Below are 17,609 nucleotides of genomic sequence, written 5' to 3'. Positions count from 1 at the left end.
ATTTCAACAGCACCACGTGAATAATTAAGCCGTGCCATGGGAAAACCAACATAGTGGGTGTGCGACCAACATGGAGCCAGACCAGCCTGCGCATCCGCGCAGTCTGATCAGGCTCCATGCTGTTCGCTTTTAAAGGCTATTGGAATTGGAGAAACTGTTAGCGAACAGCATGGATCCTGACCAGACTGCGCGGATGCGCGGGCTGGTCTGGATCCATGCTGGTCGCACACCCACTATGTTGGTTTTCCCATGGCACGGCTCAATTATTGTTTATAGAGCGTTTCAGCTATAGTAAGTGTTATGATGGATATCGCAATACTAAAATTTCTTCATATTAGAATAGATTAACAAACGAACATAGAAAACAGAAATAATCTCTTTCTTTATTTTGTCGCACCGACACAACTATATGTCAAATGGCGACTTTCCTGCTTTGATGGTGGAGGAAGACCCCAGGTGCCCATCCGTGCATTATCTCATCACGAGCGGTCACATGGGTAGAACGACTGGCCTTCCGTAAGCTAGCTGGATGGCTTCCTCACATGAAGAAACAGAAATGTTTTACTATCTAGTGAACGGTACACATTTTTCGTTCTTTTCACATTTTTAACAATGTCCATGTTCATACCTTATTAAGAACAGACTCATGGAAAGTCCAGCGACCAGCGCTCTCAAAGTCCACGGTGATGTCATTACCTTTTGAAACAATCACCACTCCTGTCTTACCAATACACTGAAATATACACAAAACGCCAGACTAAAAACAATTTCTGGTAAACTACATTTTGTTAATGTTTACTCTTAATATTTGGTTAGAATTTAGTTAGAGATAGTGATAGAAAACAAATATATTTGAAGTAAGTCCTACTACATGAAATACATTTGAATATAATCTAAAACTACATAAAATATAACAAGCCTCGTGACATTATTGTATATATCAGTCAATGATATTGATTTACTACTTAGAAATTTGAAATATCATTTATGAACATTTAATAAAGTTCGGTAAAATATTAGAGTTGTCAAATTACTGGTTCTGAAAAAAATGTTTTTCCAAAATTAACCCTTATCATGCTGGACATGATTAATTATGCCTTTCCGACCAGTGTAGATCTTGATCAGCCTGCACATCTGTACAGTCTCATCATAATGATAATCTATACTGTTCTTTATTCAGCCAATATTTGTTTGGAAAGCACCCCTTATAAAAGTTAATGGTTCTGTCCAAATTAAAAGATGGACAAGTTCATTATAGAAATTAGCAGGGTAGAGTAAAAAATACTAACCTCTGTCATATGATCGTTCCAGGCTCCTCTGTTGTCTTCAATCATCTTCAGTACATCAATATCTATCTCTATCCTAACTTTGTCTCCTTCCTTGAACCTCGCAGCTTCCTTGTCCACACTATCGTCTACCTGGGGCTTTGTGGGAGTTTTCTTTGCTGCAGATGCTTCAGGTGGTTTGACTTCTAGATCAAGTTCTATTGAAAAGCGTGTAAAGATAATTATTGATGATTGTAACATGGCTCGTTTTTGCTACAAGATCATTTAAATTGACCATATGACATTTATCACAAGCCTTAAAGGTTTCATTTCTATTCCCCATTAAGTTACAATGGTACTGGAAACGTCAACATTTTTCCATACACCGACGCTTGAATTCATATCAGGTGCGTATCAAATTCATAATATGTACATTATATATACGTGTAGGTATTTATGTAATAAAAAGTTATCTTTTCATCGGGAAATATGCACTCGCTCTTTAGCAGAAGAATATTGATCTCCTAAAATTCACGGAATATTTCGATGCAGAACTCGTTCATATTTCCCCACACAAATTTTAATAATCTATTTCTATTGACTTCAAAAATATTTCTCTGCACTTAGGCCTAATATTCTAAATAAGTGAGAATCCATAACTGAAGACCAGTCATTATTTCCTGCATGTATATCCGAAAGGGTTTATTTTTAATTTCCGTGTAAGATTAAAAACTTCTTCGTAGACGAGTACAATATCACACCCGCTAACCGGTTCCGAGAAAAACAGTTCGTGGCGGACAGAACAGTTCACCGATATTTTTGCAGGCATCTGCTTTGGGGTAAGTATTATCCATCCATGAATCAGTTGGTGCAATATATGTTAAAGATTTTTGTTTCTGTAAAAGGTAGCATGAACGAAGAACATGCCACGTGCTTCCCGTTTAAAAGTAACCTATATTTAGTAAGTTATGGCGAGTTAAAAGTGTGGACATTAAGAAAGATGACACACTGCTTTTTTGAACACTGCATTTTTGAATACTTCTCAAACTAACATGTGCCAACGAAGATCATGGTCATACTTAGTATTGGAAGATGATCCTTGTAGAACTTTCCTCCATTGACTGGTTTTATGCATACAACATCGTGGCGTCCCTTATAGCCAAGGCGATACACGTTTGTATATCCGTTCTCCCACGTCACTTCCGCCGCATCTCGGTCCGTGTCCGGACTGAAGTTTACTATCGCAATCACTTCGCCATATTTATCTTCACCACCTTGAATCATTAATACAGGTTAGTTATCATAAAAGAAAATTTCATTGAAAATCTATCTTTAGGCATTCTTAAGCAATGGCAGATAGTCAGACAGTAGCAGAGTTGGCACTGTACGCTTTTTATAGTTTTTGATATATAGAATTCATTTGATCTTCAATATACTGACACTATCTACTTTAATGTATTTTCAGTCTTAATTATTATTGCTCAGCTAAAACTGGCGATAGTAATTCTGTCTTTGAGCATGTGTTCTAGGTATATGAATAACTGCAGGTCTTCATAGGCACACAAGTATGTCAAAAACATATGCAACGCATGTTACTGGTCATATCAATTGGTCAATTTGGACCAGTAAAAAAGCAATATATATATACCATCTTGGTTATGCCACCTCCAGTCAGGGCCTCTGCGCACCTTGCATTTCTCAAATATCCCCATGGCAGGAAGAGTTCTACTGATACCTCGTTTTGGAACCTGCATCCTAATAACAAAACGAAATAAATTGCAAATAAAGGTAAATAAATAAATAGCTATTACATAACCAAAAACAAAACTCTTAGGTCGGTCTACAAAACAAATATTCGTATCGGACTTCTCCCTTGCAAATGTTTCATGTAAATCCATCCTTCTTCTAATACACGGAGTGCGGCTAAAATGAGGAAGTTTTCATGTCTTTTTGGTCAATTTTCCTCGAACACTCCCTACATTACCGAAATGCGGCTAAAATGTTCATAAATTTCTTTGCCAAAAATACACCCTAACACATTGTCTTCTGGTAATATAATATGACTGCCTCAATCAAAATCTCCTGACACTCAAAGACAGCGCTTAAGGTTACAAATCCATTACTCATAAAACGCGATTTTAGGTTTACAAAGTTCTAGATAAGTATTACTAAAGAAAAACATATGGCTTTCACAAGGCAAAAAGATAAAACAATTTGCACTGATATAACTAAACACAATATTAACAAACTTAATAAAGACAATCACCCTTCAGAACGATCAACGGTGTCATGTCTGATAAACTGATGGTTGATCTCGTGTTTATCATTGAAGTAGCATTCCGTGCATAGGTTAACATCCGGGCACTCGCTGCAGGTCCATAACATTCCAAATACAGTGTCTATGTCACAGCCTGCACACTTAACATTGTGCTTGACACCTGGAAAAAAAGAACCAGATTATTTACAGCCATGCGAAATATAGCTTCTACTTTACACAGACTAGGCTTCAGTTCTGAAGCAACAACGTTTGATATTTTATTCTACTTATAATTGTTTAAATGTATCCTTAAGTTTCAAACTATATTGCATTCTACATTAGCAAGGGGAGCCTGAAGGTGATTATCATAACGAATTTCAAAGCAAAAATAGCTTGATATCAGAGCGCAGCTGTGCTCATACCGTCGTTAGGGTTTTGCAAACACTATGAAAACAGATCAGCATCCACATCTGCACTGTCTGATCTGGATCCATACATTTCGCTTCATAGTTTCTTACAAGAATAGAAAAAAGTATGAATGAGCGGATAAACGAACAGTATGAATGTGATAAGTCACAAAGCCCTAATCATTGGTCTATAGGTCACAGGGTGAGAAAAATGTGCAGTAAGTCCGGGGCACGAACCCGGGACCCCTCGCTCAAAGGGCGAGTGCTCTACCGACTGAGCTAACCGGCTGCCGGCTGCCTAACACATATTCTACCCTGACATGACCACGTCAGTACCGTGACATATAAAAATGCAGATTTACCTATTCCAGCATTATCATAGATCCTCAGGTCATACGCTTTCTCATAACCTGCCCTGTATACATTCTTCTCCCCATTATCCCACTGTACAACTACACACTGTTTTGGATACATGCCATTGTCCTGTAAGTACGAGGAAGTATCAACACTTGACTGGTGTTTGAAAACGAAGAACATCATACATTAATGAGTGTTTTTAACCAGTTGTAAGAAAAAATAGGTTTTCAGTGGAGTGTTTTAATTTTTCATCCAACTATTAAATCTAAACAAAATATTGTTATCAGTAATTACATGTTTTCCTTCGTGATATCATGGATAGCTCTATCTATCTGTTGTTCCAACATTGGCATGGATACTACCTTTTCAGAATATAAGAATGACATAATGTACTACTTATCTTATGAGAAGACATATCCATGTTTTACATTTAGGCCAATGTAACAGACTGAAACCATTTCAGCCCTTACCGATAATTGAACCCGGGACCTCTCACACCTAAGGCGGACACTCTACAATGTCGCTATAAATGCTAGCTCAATTGCAAGTAAGTATAAGTGCACCATCATATTATGCCCTACGGCATCAACATCTGTATATTTTACCTTCAGTCCACAGATTTCCACTACACTGCCCACGTGACCTTCACCGCCATCTTGGTCCTGAAAGTCCGGACTCCAATCAGGACCCCTAACAACACGTGTTCCAACCCCAACAGATATATCTGTAATCATACCGAGTAATAGCAAAACTCTTTCTCAGTAACACGTGCTCTCGTGCTCTCGAAATAAATTCACATGGCTTTAAGAAAGCAGGTTTTAATCAATATCAAAAGTGCCTTCCCATTCTGACCATATCAATATAATAAATATTAATCAGAAATGTATGTATGTTACAAAGGGATTTTTTGTTTCCAAACAAACTGCTCAGACTCTCTAAAAATTCTCGTCAATTTGTCCGTAACAGTCTGTTGTAACAGTTTCAATGTTTGTAAGAAAACAATATAACTATACAGCGTCATAATACAAAAAAATTCTTGCTGTTAACCTTGTCTATACAATTTACAATAATATTTGACCTAGTTTAGTTGTAATTATTAAACTAGTTTAGTTGAAATTATTAACTATTATATATATATATATATATATATATATATATATATTTATTTTTTTTTTTTTTTTTTTTTTTTTTTTTTTTTTTTTTTTATGTTGTGAACATTCCACATAAAAAACACTATCTAATGGAAACAGAAACAAGGAATATGATAAACCGAGCTGTTGGTAATTTTACTTCCTGTTTCGATTTGTAAATTGTACATGTAGGCCTATATAATTTCTATTACAAAAAATATATATCTATTAAAAAAGCTGTTGCAAAAGTTTAACTAACGAAAGCTGTATTAATTGCAATAACTTACAACTTGAACAATCATAATCTTAAATGTATACTACTTTCGATTTCAATTTCCTCAAACGGATATAAGATTTTATTTATTCCTATTGATCTATTCATTTTTCTTTCGCTTAATGATTTAACTTTAATTTACGTGATTTACCTGATAAGGTAAATGCAAAAATTTGTCTTTATTCAATTTTAAAATATTCAATATTTAAAGTTTTACATACCTTCCGACTCTGCCATTATTAACGCTATAAATGTGGGTTTAATAGTTTCGGTTTAAATGATATTTTTAGTAACACTACGTAATACACGGAAATCCTTCAACCCGTAAATAACTTATTTACTTGTCAATGAAAATAAATCTTTGTCGTAAGTGTTTAACAGTGTTCCGCGGTTGAGTACATTTCGAAGGGCATTTAGTTAACACATGCCCTTTTAAAAGTAATGAAGTTCCTACATAAATTTATAGGTAAACAAACAAGTTAAATAAAACAAGAGCTGCTTTTGAGAAAAGCGAATGTCTCCCACAACTGTCTAATCATCTAAATAGCAAGTCAGTCTTTATATACTGTTTACTCACTACAATGCAAAGGCCAGAACTCCAAAATGCCTGGACCGATTTGGCTCTTTATTGAATTTGTCTGAGGTATTATGGTCAAACATTTTGTGCGAGTTTGGTGAAGACTGGATGAGAAATGTTCCACTTAGAGTGCGGACAAAAGTAAAAAGGCCGATTTTCGGTAATTCAATGGCCGTAACTCCAAAATGCCTAGCCCGATTTGGCTAGTTATCGAACTTGGCTGAGGTCTCATGGTCAAACACATTTTGTTCAAGTTTGATGAAGATCGGATGAGAAATGTTCTACTTTGAATCTGGACAAAAGTAAAAAGCCCGATTTTAGGTAATTCAAGAGCCATAACTCCAATATGCCTGGACCGATTTGACTAGTTATCGAACTTGGCCGTGGTCTTATGATCAAACACATTTTGTTCAAGTTTGATGAAAATCGAATGAGAAATGTTCGACATAGAGTGCGGACAAGCTTTGTGACAGACACACACAAAGACGGACACACAGACTGGAGTAAATCAATATGTCTCCCACACCACTGTGTGGTGGGAGACATAATAATACAAAGCGTGGCTCTGCCAAGTATTTTATGAATTTCATTCAACGATTTTAATAAATTCAATGTGAAACGACACAAATGCAATGTTCTTTTGTCAAATGTAAGCTTTTTTGATGAAACATCAAAATTGCTTTTTTCTTTACCTATTATAGACAACGTTAACTTGACCAACGTCCCCTATACCTGAAGCGATGTCAACGTCATAGCTGTATTACACATTAGCGTAATATCAAAATTATGTAATGTCTTTATTTCATCAGCATGACGTCTAACATGTGATAAAATACAGTATCATACGCTTTCACCTACCAGCTACATGTAATTTTAAAGGATTTTAATGTATTATTCAAAGCATGGTGTATAGATGGGCTGAAGAGTACACTAATTATACAAAACAGCTTTAGAAAAAAAACCATGCCTTTTAATGGAGAATAACTGTTACCACGGCAACAAACTTCAAACAAGAGGGCCATAATGTCCCTATATCGCTCACCGGTTATCACTGCACTTAAGGACAAGAAGGTAAAAACTCATCAAAAGAATCATCAAGCTCTAGGTCTTCTGGTTTTTGAGAAGAAGATTTTTTAAGATTTTCCTATGTAAAATCAAGTGACCCCTGGGTCGAGGTCAATCTTAACCCCGGGGGTAATGATTTGAAAAATTTTGTAGAGGTCTACTAGGCAATGCTACAAGTGAAAAATCTTAGCTCTAGGCCTTCTGGTTTATTTTTAGAAAAATTTTGAAGATTTTCCTAAGTAAAATCAAGTGACCCATGGGGCGGGGTCAATTTTGACCCCGGGGTCATGATTTGAACAACTTTAGTTGAGGTCCACTAGGCAATGCTATATGTCAAATATCTAAGCTCTAGGATTTCTGCTTTTTGAGAAGAAGATTTTTAAAGATTTTCCTAAGTAAAATCAAGTGACCCCTGAGGCGGGATCAATTTTGAGCCCGGGGTCATGATTTGAACAAATCTGGTAGAGGTCCACAAGGTAATGCTACACACCAAATATCAAAGCTCTAGGGCTTCTGGTTTTTGAGAAGAAGATTTTTAAAGTTTTCCTTTCGGTTGCCATGGCAACCAGAGTTCTGCATGGAATTCAATTATTTGAACAAATTTGAAAGGTGGCCACCCAAGTACCATTCCTGTGAAGTTTGGTGTAATTTTGCCCAGTGGTTTTGCAGAAGAAGATTTTTTTACAAATTGTTGACGCACGACGGACGACTGACGACTGACGACGCACAACGCACGACGCACGACGGACATCAAGTGGTCACAATAGCTCACCTTGTCACTTCTTGACAGGTGAGCTAAAAAGGCATTTTTTACGAAATATTTTTTCTCTATATTGACGTTCTTAAATCTTACTGCAAATACATTATGTCATAAGGCTTTTTCTATCAGCATCTAGTCCAAATAAAAGACATTTTTACGACTGACAAAATATAAGTCTACAAGTAAGAGACATCTGAAATTGAACTAAATTCGGTGACATTGCTCGCAATTTTACATAGATTATTCATATTTCTGGTCGTGACAAGGTGTTTTGCTTGCTTGTTAATGTTTAGTTTTAAGTCACGTGTCATGTGGCGACTTGTGGCGGAGTTGTCCCTTCAAGAATTACTTCAGATACAGGCTAGTCCCTGGGTAGGAATGGCTTCCTTTACAGAAAATTTCACCTCTATCAAAGTTTCGAACCGACAGCCGAGGCCACGGTATAATTTTGATGTTCGAAAGTCCTACCAGAAGTAAGCATAAACATTTGACATGCGTGTACTGCATTTAATAATATATGAAATAAGCCCTTAGGATTAAGAAATTAAAGTGAAATTTATTTATTTTTATTATCATATCAACGCCAACGTTACTGTGCATACAATAAGATGAGGTGGACGTATGAAGGACACAGTTGTAGTAAACAAAATCATTATCTTCAATCGTGCGGGAAGTAAATGATGCGGAATAAAACTCATGAGGAAAGTAAAACTGGTAAAACGTTACCGGCTCGTATCGTTCTCCTCGCTGCTTCCGGTACTGAAACCGAGGCTGATCTTCGGAAACTTCCTGTTGAAAAGTTATGAGTAATGTCAGTTTAAAAAAGATAAATTTGATAAGGAAATGATAAACTTATGAAAGGCTTTAAAACAATTATAAATCTCATTGAAAAGAGAGGGGCATAAGGAAACGACGAATGAAGTGAACCTATAGCTATCACTAAATGAAAACATGGTCATTTAGCACATTAACTTTAAAGGTTCTTTAGATCTACATAGAAAACTCTGGTAGTTTTGTGTGAATTTTGTCTCATTTCAGTATGTAAAATCACTCATAGACATTAAAATTATATATAGTTGATATAATTTTGAAGTTCAATGTTTTACCCATATTTGGCCTCAAAGGCCTTACATTAAGTAGTTACTTTACACAAATAACTAAAGAATCTAGATTCTAATAATTATTACACTTGCCACGTTTTATGATGAAATTTACAGAAATTGTGAACTATTTAATTTCTTGCTATAAATTTGTAGGTAAATTCATTAGGTCCTCGTTCTTTTCTTTGTGGTTTAATGTATTTTCACACTGTACAACAAAAATATAGCACTTGCTTCGGAAATTACATAATTATCATGATAATCCTATACAAACTGGTCTTTTCGAATGCGGCAAAACTCAAGAAGTAACAGCTACTATATTATAACAGAATAATGAAAAGCTACATCAATATAAAAATCTAAATTATCTTTCAAAAAGGCGTATTAAAATTTCAAAAACTTAAAGAACTTAAGGTTGTCAGATACCTTTAAAGCTTCGTTTCAGAGAATCTGCATCAGACGACACTGGAGCTACTTCCTCTGCATGCTGTTGTAAGACGAGACAAGATTGGTTAAGAACGAATGTTTCCCCGGCAACCTTCACAATGGCGTCCTTAGAGTCGCTAACGCGTACAACACGCCCAGTAGCTCCAAGGATCTAAACAGAGGAGAACATCCGTCAATTTTATCATTATTCATTACATATTACATACTACATATACTGCTAAAAAGCTATTAGGTCGAACTTAGCTGTGTAGTGAAAGACTGTAATAACTACAGATGTTAATTAATGTTCCATTATAAGATTCAGCCTATTCGTTTAGTACATTGTACAGTACATGAACCTTTCTGTAATCGATAGTACATAATATTATATTATAAGTTTCTGTGATCGGCAGAACATATAACTTTCTATGATCGATAGTGTGACTTTCTGTGATTAATCGACAGTGTAAATTCCTGTGATCTGCAGTATTTTAACATTTCTGAATGTTAGAAAGTTTGTACACTTTTCAGTGATAGACAGTACGTACTATACGTTCCTGTCATCGTTAGTACACATAACTTTCTATGATGAGCATTAAGTAAAACTTTCTGCGATCGACAGTACATCAAAGTTTCTGTGACCAACAGTATAAAAAAAATTCTGTTGGCGAAATCATGCCTTAACGGTAGTTGTTGTCGACACGATTTTGGTTACACTACCATTTGTTAGAAATATTGTTAGACTCCATTAATAACGAAATGACTTTATATTAAGAGAATAATATTAGAATCTCGTACAACACATACAGAAACAAATGCTTGCTGCCATCCACCATGGCCCACTTGTAACTTCTTCATTTTATTCTGGTCCTGTATTATCTTCACAGTATCCCCGGCCGAGATAGTGGATATCTGGTGAGAGAAAATCATAAGGTAAACATGAATCAGGTACACTGTAAAATAATTACATACTCTTTTAAATCTAAAAGCGATTCTTGGTATTTTGTAACTTTACAGCCACCGCTGCAATGAAAATAATGGTTTAAAAAAAAACGGTAATTAAATTCATAGTAATACATGCGGGGAGTAACACGAGAATATTTAACATTATCTTTTTTGACAGGTCTTAAAATGCCGAAAACCCTCGGCAATTCAATCGTAGTCTTCCCTGCTCGATAGAATCTGTTTCTAAAGCGATTTACACTGAAACATAAGATATTCTACAAAATAACGAATGTGATTTACATCATGTACATGTTAAACCTGTTAAAAGCTGTATACGTAAATTTGATTCATACAAACCTTTGTTAACACATTCATGTACATGGCACGGACGGTGATACCTAGAGATTCATACCGAACAGAAACAATTCTTCTGTTTGTGTCCTTGACCTCCATCACTGTGCCCTCCTCACCTAACACCTAGAAAGGTCAATTAAGAACAAATAAAGTTCTCGTTTACCAAAAGGTTGAGAGTGGGGATAAGAAAACTGAAACTTGAACCCGACTGTATTCTCACTAGAATTGCGACTTAAAACAAAATATTTCTTCAAGGTAAAATATATATACGCCCAATAAATCAACAAGGTACGTCATAAAATTATAACAGTCGCCTAAACGGGAGTACTGACAATATTCTTTGAGGATTTTAAAGTAATTGGCACAACCTAAACTATTTATAGCAAGTAAATGAGATCAGCAACAAGTCGAAGCAGTTTTACCCTCTCCAAGTCTGGAATCCAGCCTCCATATTCAGTTAGTAAAGGTTTGTACGTATCTAAGTTAAGATCAACACGAACTCTGTCCCCTACATTGAATTCTATATCCACCGGCATGGTCAGATCTGAAACAAAACCTCTTTCCATTTATTTTCTTATACCTTTGACGACTTAAATAACTAATCAGAGAGTACATATATATAAGTACAGAATAAAACATGTTTAAGACAAATATAGATAAGTGACGGAAAACATAGGTGAACCATATATTTCTAACAAACAAAAAGTCTACAGAGGTATGCAAAATGCAACTGACCTGCTTATGACATTCCATTACTTTGTACGACGATAACTGAGAGCCGATGTATAAACACATTTATTTTTGTATTAATATGCACATACTAACTTAATGTCACCGAAACATCCATGTATATTTATGCATCCTGGTTCGTTTGTATCTAAGTTTGTTTTTGTTGGGTTTTTTATATTCGCAACCTGTTGCCAATATTGGAGGCCCCTCCTGAAGAATGTTAGTTAGCTTTAGGTAATGGAGACAAGTGAAAGATACAGGAGACGCTCCCACTATTTCATTAGCGTGGAAAGTATAAAGCACCCGTCAAAATACCCTGATTTACATTCACTAACATTTTATATTAAGATTCAAGTGTAGAGTAAAATCTGAACCCGCCATTTTCTTCTTGTTTAGGTCACTGCGCCCAGCACCCAAACATTAAGCTACGAAACACTCATACGCACCCAAGACTGGCAAATGATCAACATATACTGTTCCTGGGGAGGCAGGTGTTATCAACTTGAGCTCCACCTTCCCGTCCGCCCCTATTCTGTATATTGGCCAATCAGGTTCGCCTTCATCTGTTTTCTTTTGTGTTGCACCCACCCATTCCACTGCAATATGTCAATTTATACACAACAGTTAGTAACTCTTATGGTTATAACCTGTCTAACAGTCTACTTTAAATGATCTCTTCTCCTGAGCTCTCGCAGCGTGCTCTTCGCGAAAAAGGCATGCGAGTCCACAAGAAGTTTTTATAATTATATTGAGGTCAGCCGATGTAGTCTCAATCTATGACGAGAAAGGGCGGTACCACCTCAAAATTCAGTCAGGGTTTTCTACGAATGATAAATTGGTACTCCACCAGGACTAAGACAGACGGCATGAAAAGACGCGACTCTCGCCCGTATGGCAATAGCCGGGAGCGAGTATAAATAAACTAAAACGAAGATGTTTAAATTATCTGATTTACCCGGTTTTTCATATTCAACATGCCGATACCGATTACTTTCGCGTAAAAATAATGTTAAACAATCTACTATTCCGATAGGGGAAGTAATACTGTGTTGGAGTTTGAGCACAACTGCAGAATTATACTAAATGGTAACGAATCAGTACGGAAGATAAATACAATATGTGTCCTAAAAAGGTGTCAGAATCGAGAAACGCTGTAAACTCAAACCTTAAATTCAATCTTCAAAATGTTTCAGCACAACATCAGTGTACACTGGTATTTAACCGACGAATCTTATGTCCCCGGTGCCAAAGACCCGGAAGATATAGTGTTTGAACACTTTACTACATTCTACACTTTGTTACTAACTGAAATTAAAATTTGGTATACAACATCAACATGAAAAGACATGCGCATTTTGTCATGACTGTTATGTCCTATTATTTGTTCTTGAGTTACGGCCCTTTTTGGGCTTTGAAGTATTACAAGTAATGGGAACATTGTCTACAAACTTCCTCCTTTAGTTTCCATCCAAATGTGGTAGACATCAACAACATGGAAAGGTCATGCGCATATTTTCGGAACGATTGGGAACGACCGATGTACGTGCTATACAATTGACATCATTCTTATCCTACCATACCTCGATAAAATAAAGTTTTATTACACCACTGGACCTTTCGATAAGGAAAATTAGTGCAAATAAATCTGAACAACTGTCATTATATAACTTCGCTCTTTGCAGTATTAGTATATATGCAAGCATACCTTTAACTGCGCTTCGATAGGCATCAGGTTGAAGGTCTATCAATTCCTTTACAACTCCCAGTTGTTCTGAAAATAAAACGCTGCCGTAATACTCTTTAAATTTATTCAATTTTAAATTTGGCGAATATCGAACGTTGTATTCTTTTTAACTTATTTTTCCTTTTTTTTTTTTGCTATTCTTAAAAATAGTTTTGAGATATTATCATTAAATGATACATTTACGTGAAAAAAGTTTCTAAAATGGCTTATAAGCTTACTACTCGATCTCTTGCTTTTGGAACATAAATTATCATAATTTATGCTATTTGATGAACAAGATATTGTTTAAACCAAAAGATACATTTTCATGTTATACATGTAAATAATATGTCAGCAATACACACCATTGTCCGAAGACGATGACACGATCTTTGTGACCTCTGCACCCGGAAAGATTCCATAGAGAGGGATCTTCTTGCTACGTTTTCTTGGGGGCACCCGGACACTAAAATTGAAACAACCCACCTCATGAAAGTACACATTGTATGATTATAATGAACTGGAAATATTTTTGCTTTTAACCCAAAACTAATTATTTTGAATAATGCAAAAGAATCTATTTTAAAGGTTTTAATACCCGACGATAATATGGATGGAATTTAAAACAAATAGGATTAAAGTTAAAAAAAAAATATTATAAAAGTTATTGTAATATATTAAGTAAGTGATGACTTTGAAACAGTACATAACTGCAGAATGAGGTATTCACAACACAAAGTAAGATCAAATGAGCACAATGATGATGACGTAAGGTTTGAGTTTGGTTATGTTGTGCATGCCAATAGGATTGCTCATATTCCGAATGATGAAGGTGATGATGCTGCCTTTGGTCTACATGACAGTGTCAATGAGGTTATATATACTGTACATAATGATGATGAAGTTTGCGGGTACCCATTTTCTGCATGACACTATTGATAAGGTTGCCCATGTTCTACATGACACTATGGACAATGTTACTCATGTCCTACAAGACTACGAGAATGAGGTTACCTCATACATGTATTTTACATTACTATAATGATGAGGTTTAAAGATGCCAATGTTCTACACAATGATGATGATACCATTTCCTATTTTCTACATGACGATGACGGTAAGGTTATCGGTCTTCTAGATGATGACGATGATCGGGTTATTTAGAATGTACAAAACGATACGATATTGATAAAGATTACATTTGCCCACTTGTTATGACAATGTTGCTAAATTTGCCCATGTTCTCCATAATAATGATGATGATGATGATGAGGCTACCTATGTTCTACATGACGATGATAATGAGGTTACATATCCCAATGTACTATAAGAGTTGCACATGTTATTCAACAGGATACCAAAGTTCTACATGACATTGGCCATAAAGCTGTCTATATTCAAACATGACGATACTAATGCGGTTCGAAGTTGCCCATTTTATACATGACGACGATGAAAAGGTTGGTAATGTTTAACTTGACGAAAAGGGTTACACATGTTCAACATTACAATAACGTTATACATTCTCTGCTTGAAAATGACGACGAGGTTGTGCTTTTTCTACCTGACATTGATGAAAAGGTTGCCCATATATTCTACATAACGATGATGATAATGTTACCAATTTGCAACATGACGATGGTGATAATATGCTCATATTCTGCATGACAAAGATAAGGACGTTACCAATATTGTGCATGACTGCAACGATGATATTACCTACTCAGAATGTTCTAGAAGCTGCAGTGATGATGAGATTCCACATGACGATGTTAATGAGATTACAAATATGCTTCATGATGCTGGTGATCTATGCGGGTATATAATAATGATGATGATGACGGCGATAGTAACAATGATGATAATGATGATGTTAATTTAGAACACTTTCAAAATCGGTGGTAATGGTATTAGTTAGTTAGTTATTAGACGATAGTGCTGACGATAGTTTTGTCTACCATAGTTAGCAATACTGTGAGCGACAGAGTAAGAAAATAATAACGATAATACTGCTGCTGAAGATAGTGCTGTGTCTGCTGCCGAACAGAGGGAGGAGAGTACAGAGAAGAACCGGGTATCAACAAACGCATCGTGCATACACACAGTAAACATGAAACTTACACCGTTGAGAAACCAGTTATATATCTGGCAAACGGGTGATTCATGCAGACCTCATCCATTGTTTTCATATAACACGGTGTACAGTTATCCCTGTCTTCACATACCAGACATTTCCAACGGAAACCATACACGCTGTTGTCGTTTGTGTCCAAGCAGGACCCATCACATATAACCTGTTTTATTCCTGTAAAGAGAAGCTACCATTAATCTTAAATCGTCGTCAGCGTCAGTAGATCTAGACATCTTAACAACTACAACTGGATTTTCTAATCTTTTACGGTTTTAGGACTGTCTTCATTTCCACTGGAAGCCCTACCAGGGGTCATTTTCATTTCCATCATCATCTTCCGTAGCAACAGCAATAGCAACAACACTAACAGCAGCAGCAGAATATTATCAATAAAGAAGCCATCACAGTGCTAATCATAGTTTAACTATGATAGATATATTAACATCATCGCAATCATCATCATCATCAATATTGTCTTTAATGTTATCGTAACAACGGTCACCTACACCAAAGACCGTGGTGTCATGTATCTCACAAAAGGATGGTTTGTATCCGCACACTGTTGCTGAAAGCCTTTCATATCTGACATATAACAGTCTGTGCAAAAATCTGTGTCTTTACACACTAAACATTTCCACTTGAAGCCGTGTATAGTCGGCTTCTTTCCATCACGTTCTGTCGAGTATTCACCATCACAGTACCATCCATTCTGATGTGTTCCTGTAGAATACGGATAATCCGGACACACATAAAACCGTGGGTAAACTGGACTAAACTTGATCTAGAACAGTGTCAATCTGCAGATACTTAAATTTGATTATGGGTGAGATGGACTCATTTGATCTAGAACAGTGTCAATCTGCAGATACTTAAATTTGATTATGGGTGAAATGGACTCATTTGATCTAGTACAATGTCAATCTGCAGATACTTAAATTTGGTTATGGGTAAAATGGACCCACTTGATCTAGAATAGTATCAATCTGGAGATACTTAAACTTGATTATGGTGCAGATACTTAAGTTTGATTATGGGTGAAATGGACTCATTTGATCTAGAATAGGGTCAATCTGCAGATACTTAAGTTTGATTACGGGTAAAATGGACTCACTTGATCTAGAATAGTGTCAATCTGCAGATACTTAAGTTTGATTATGGTGCAGATACTTAAGTTTGATTATGGGTGAAATGGACTCATTTGATCTAGAATAGTGTCAATCTGGAGATATTTAAGTTTGATTATGGTGCAGATACTTAAGTTTGATTATGGGTAAAATGGACTCACTTGATCTAGAATAGTGTCAATCTGCAGATACTTAAGTTTGATTATGGTGCAGATACTTAAGTTTGATTATGGGTGAAATGGACACACTTGATCTAGAATAGTATCAATCTGGAGATACTTAAGTTTGATTATGGTGCAGATACTTAGGTTTGATTATGGGTGAAATGGACTCATTTGATCTAGAATAGTGTCAATCTGCAGATACTTAAGTTTGATTACGGGTAAAATGGACTAACTTGATCTAGAATAGTGTCAATCTGCAGATACTTAAGTTTGATTATGGGAAAAATGGGTTCACTTGATCTAGAATAGTGTCAATCTGGAGATACTTAAGACTGATTATGGGTAAAATGGACTAATTTGATCTAGAATAGTGTCAATCTGCAGATACTTAAGTTTGATTATGGTGTAGATACTTAAGTTTGATTATGGGTGAAATGGACTCATTTGATCTAGAATAGTGTCAATCTGGAGATATTTAAGTTTGATTATTGTGCAGATACTTAAGTTTGATTATGGGTAAAATGGACTCACTTGATCTAGAATAGTGTCAATCTGCAGATACTTAAGTTTGATTATGGTGCAGATACTTAAGTTTGATTATGGGTGAAATGGACACACTTGATCTAGAATAGTGTCAATCTGCAGATACTTAAGTTTGATTATGGTGCAGATACTTAAGTTTGATTATGGGTGAAATGGACTCATTTGATCTAGAATAGTGTCAATCTGCAGATACTTAAGTTTGATTACGGGTAAAATGGACTAACTTGATCTAGAATAGTGTCAATCTGCAGATACTTAAGTTTGATTATGGATAAATT

General features: G+C 35.8%; 1 protein-coding gene across 4 annotated transcripts in view; it reads right to left on the bottom strand.

Annotated features, from left to right (window-relative positions):
• Positions 1-17,609, bottom strand: part of LOC123527010 (E3 ubiquitin-protein ligase MIB2-like) — a 37,481-nt gene that overhangs the window by 15,510 nt on the left and 4,362 nt on the right. For 2 of the 4 annotated variants that reach the window (XM_053523641.1, XM_053523643.1), the window contains exons 3-18: positions 16,007-16,220; positions 13,735-13,835; positions 13,352-13,417; positions 12,093-12,242; positions 11,340-11,461; positions 10,921-11,040; positions 10,426-10,530; positions 9,619-9,790; positions 8,819-8,884; positions 4,892-5,010; positions 4,292-4,412; positions 3,532-3,703; positions 2,914-3,020; positions 2,345-2,539; positions 1,290-1,483; positions 629-733 (exon numbers count right to left, since the gene is read on the bottom strand). In XM_053523641.1, coding sequence (XP_053379616.1) covers positions 629-733; positions 1,290-1,483; positions 2,345-2,539; positions 2,914-3,020; positions 3,532-3,703; positions 4,292-4,412; positions 4,892-5,010; positions 8,819-8,884; positions 9,619-9,790; positions 10,426-10,530; positions 10,921-11,040; positions 11,340-11,461; positions 12,093-12,242; positions 13,352-13,417; positions 13,735-13,835; positions 16,007-16,220 — 2,129 coding nt within the window. Of the gene's footprint in view, positions 1-628; positions 734-1,289; positions 1,484-2,344; positions 2,540-2,913; positions 3,021-3,531; positions 3,704-4,291; positions 4,413-4,891; positions 5,011-8,818; positions 8,885-9,618; positions 9,791-10,425; positions 10,531-10,920; positions 11,041-11,339; positions 11,462-12,092; positions 12,243-13,351; positions 13,418-13,734; positions 13,836-15,490; positions 15,675-16,006; positions 16,221-17,609 lie in introns of all 4 variants that reach the window. The other 2 variants (XM_053523642.1, XM_053523644.1) reach the window with 2 other exon arrangements.

This window comes from Mercenaria mercenaria, chromosome 14, assembly GCF_021730395.1.
Source record: "Mercenaria mercenaria strain notata chromosome 14, MADL_Memer_1, whole genome shotgun sequence".
Taxonomy (NCBI): Eukaryota; Metazoa; Mollusca; class Bivalvia; order Venerida; family Veneridae; genus Mercenaria; species Mercenaria mercenaria.
Note: the sequence above shows the minus strand (reverse complement) of the source record. Positions and strands in the feature narration are given on the sequence as shown.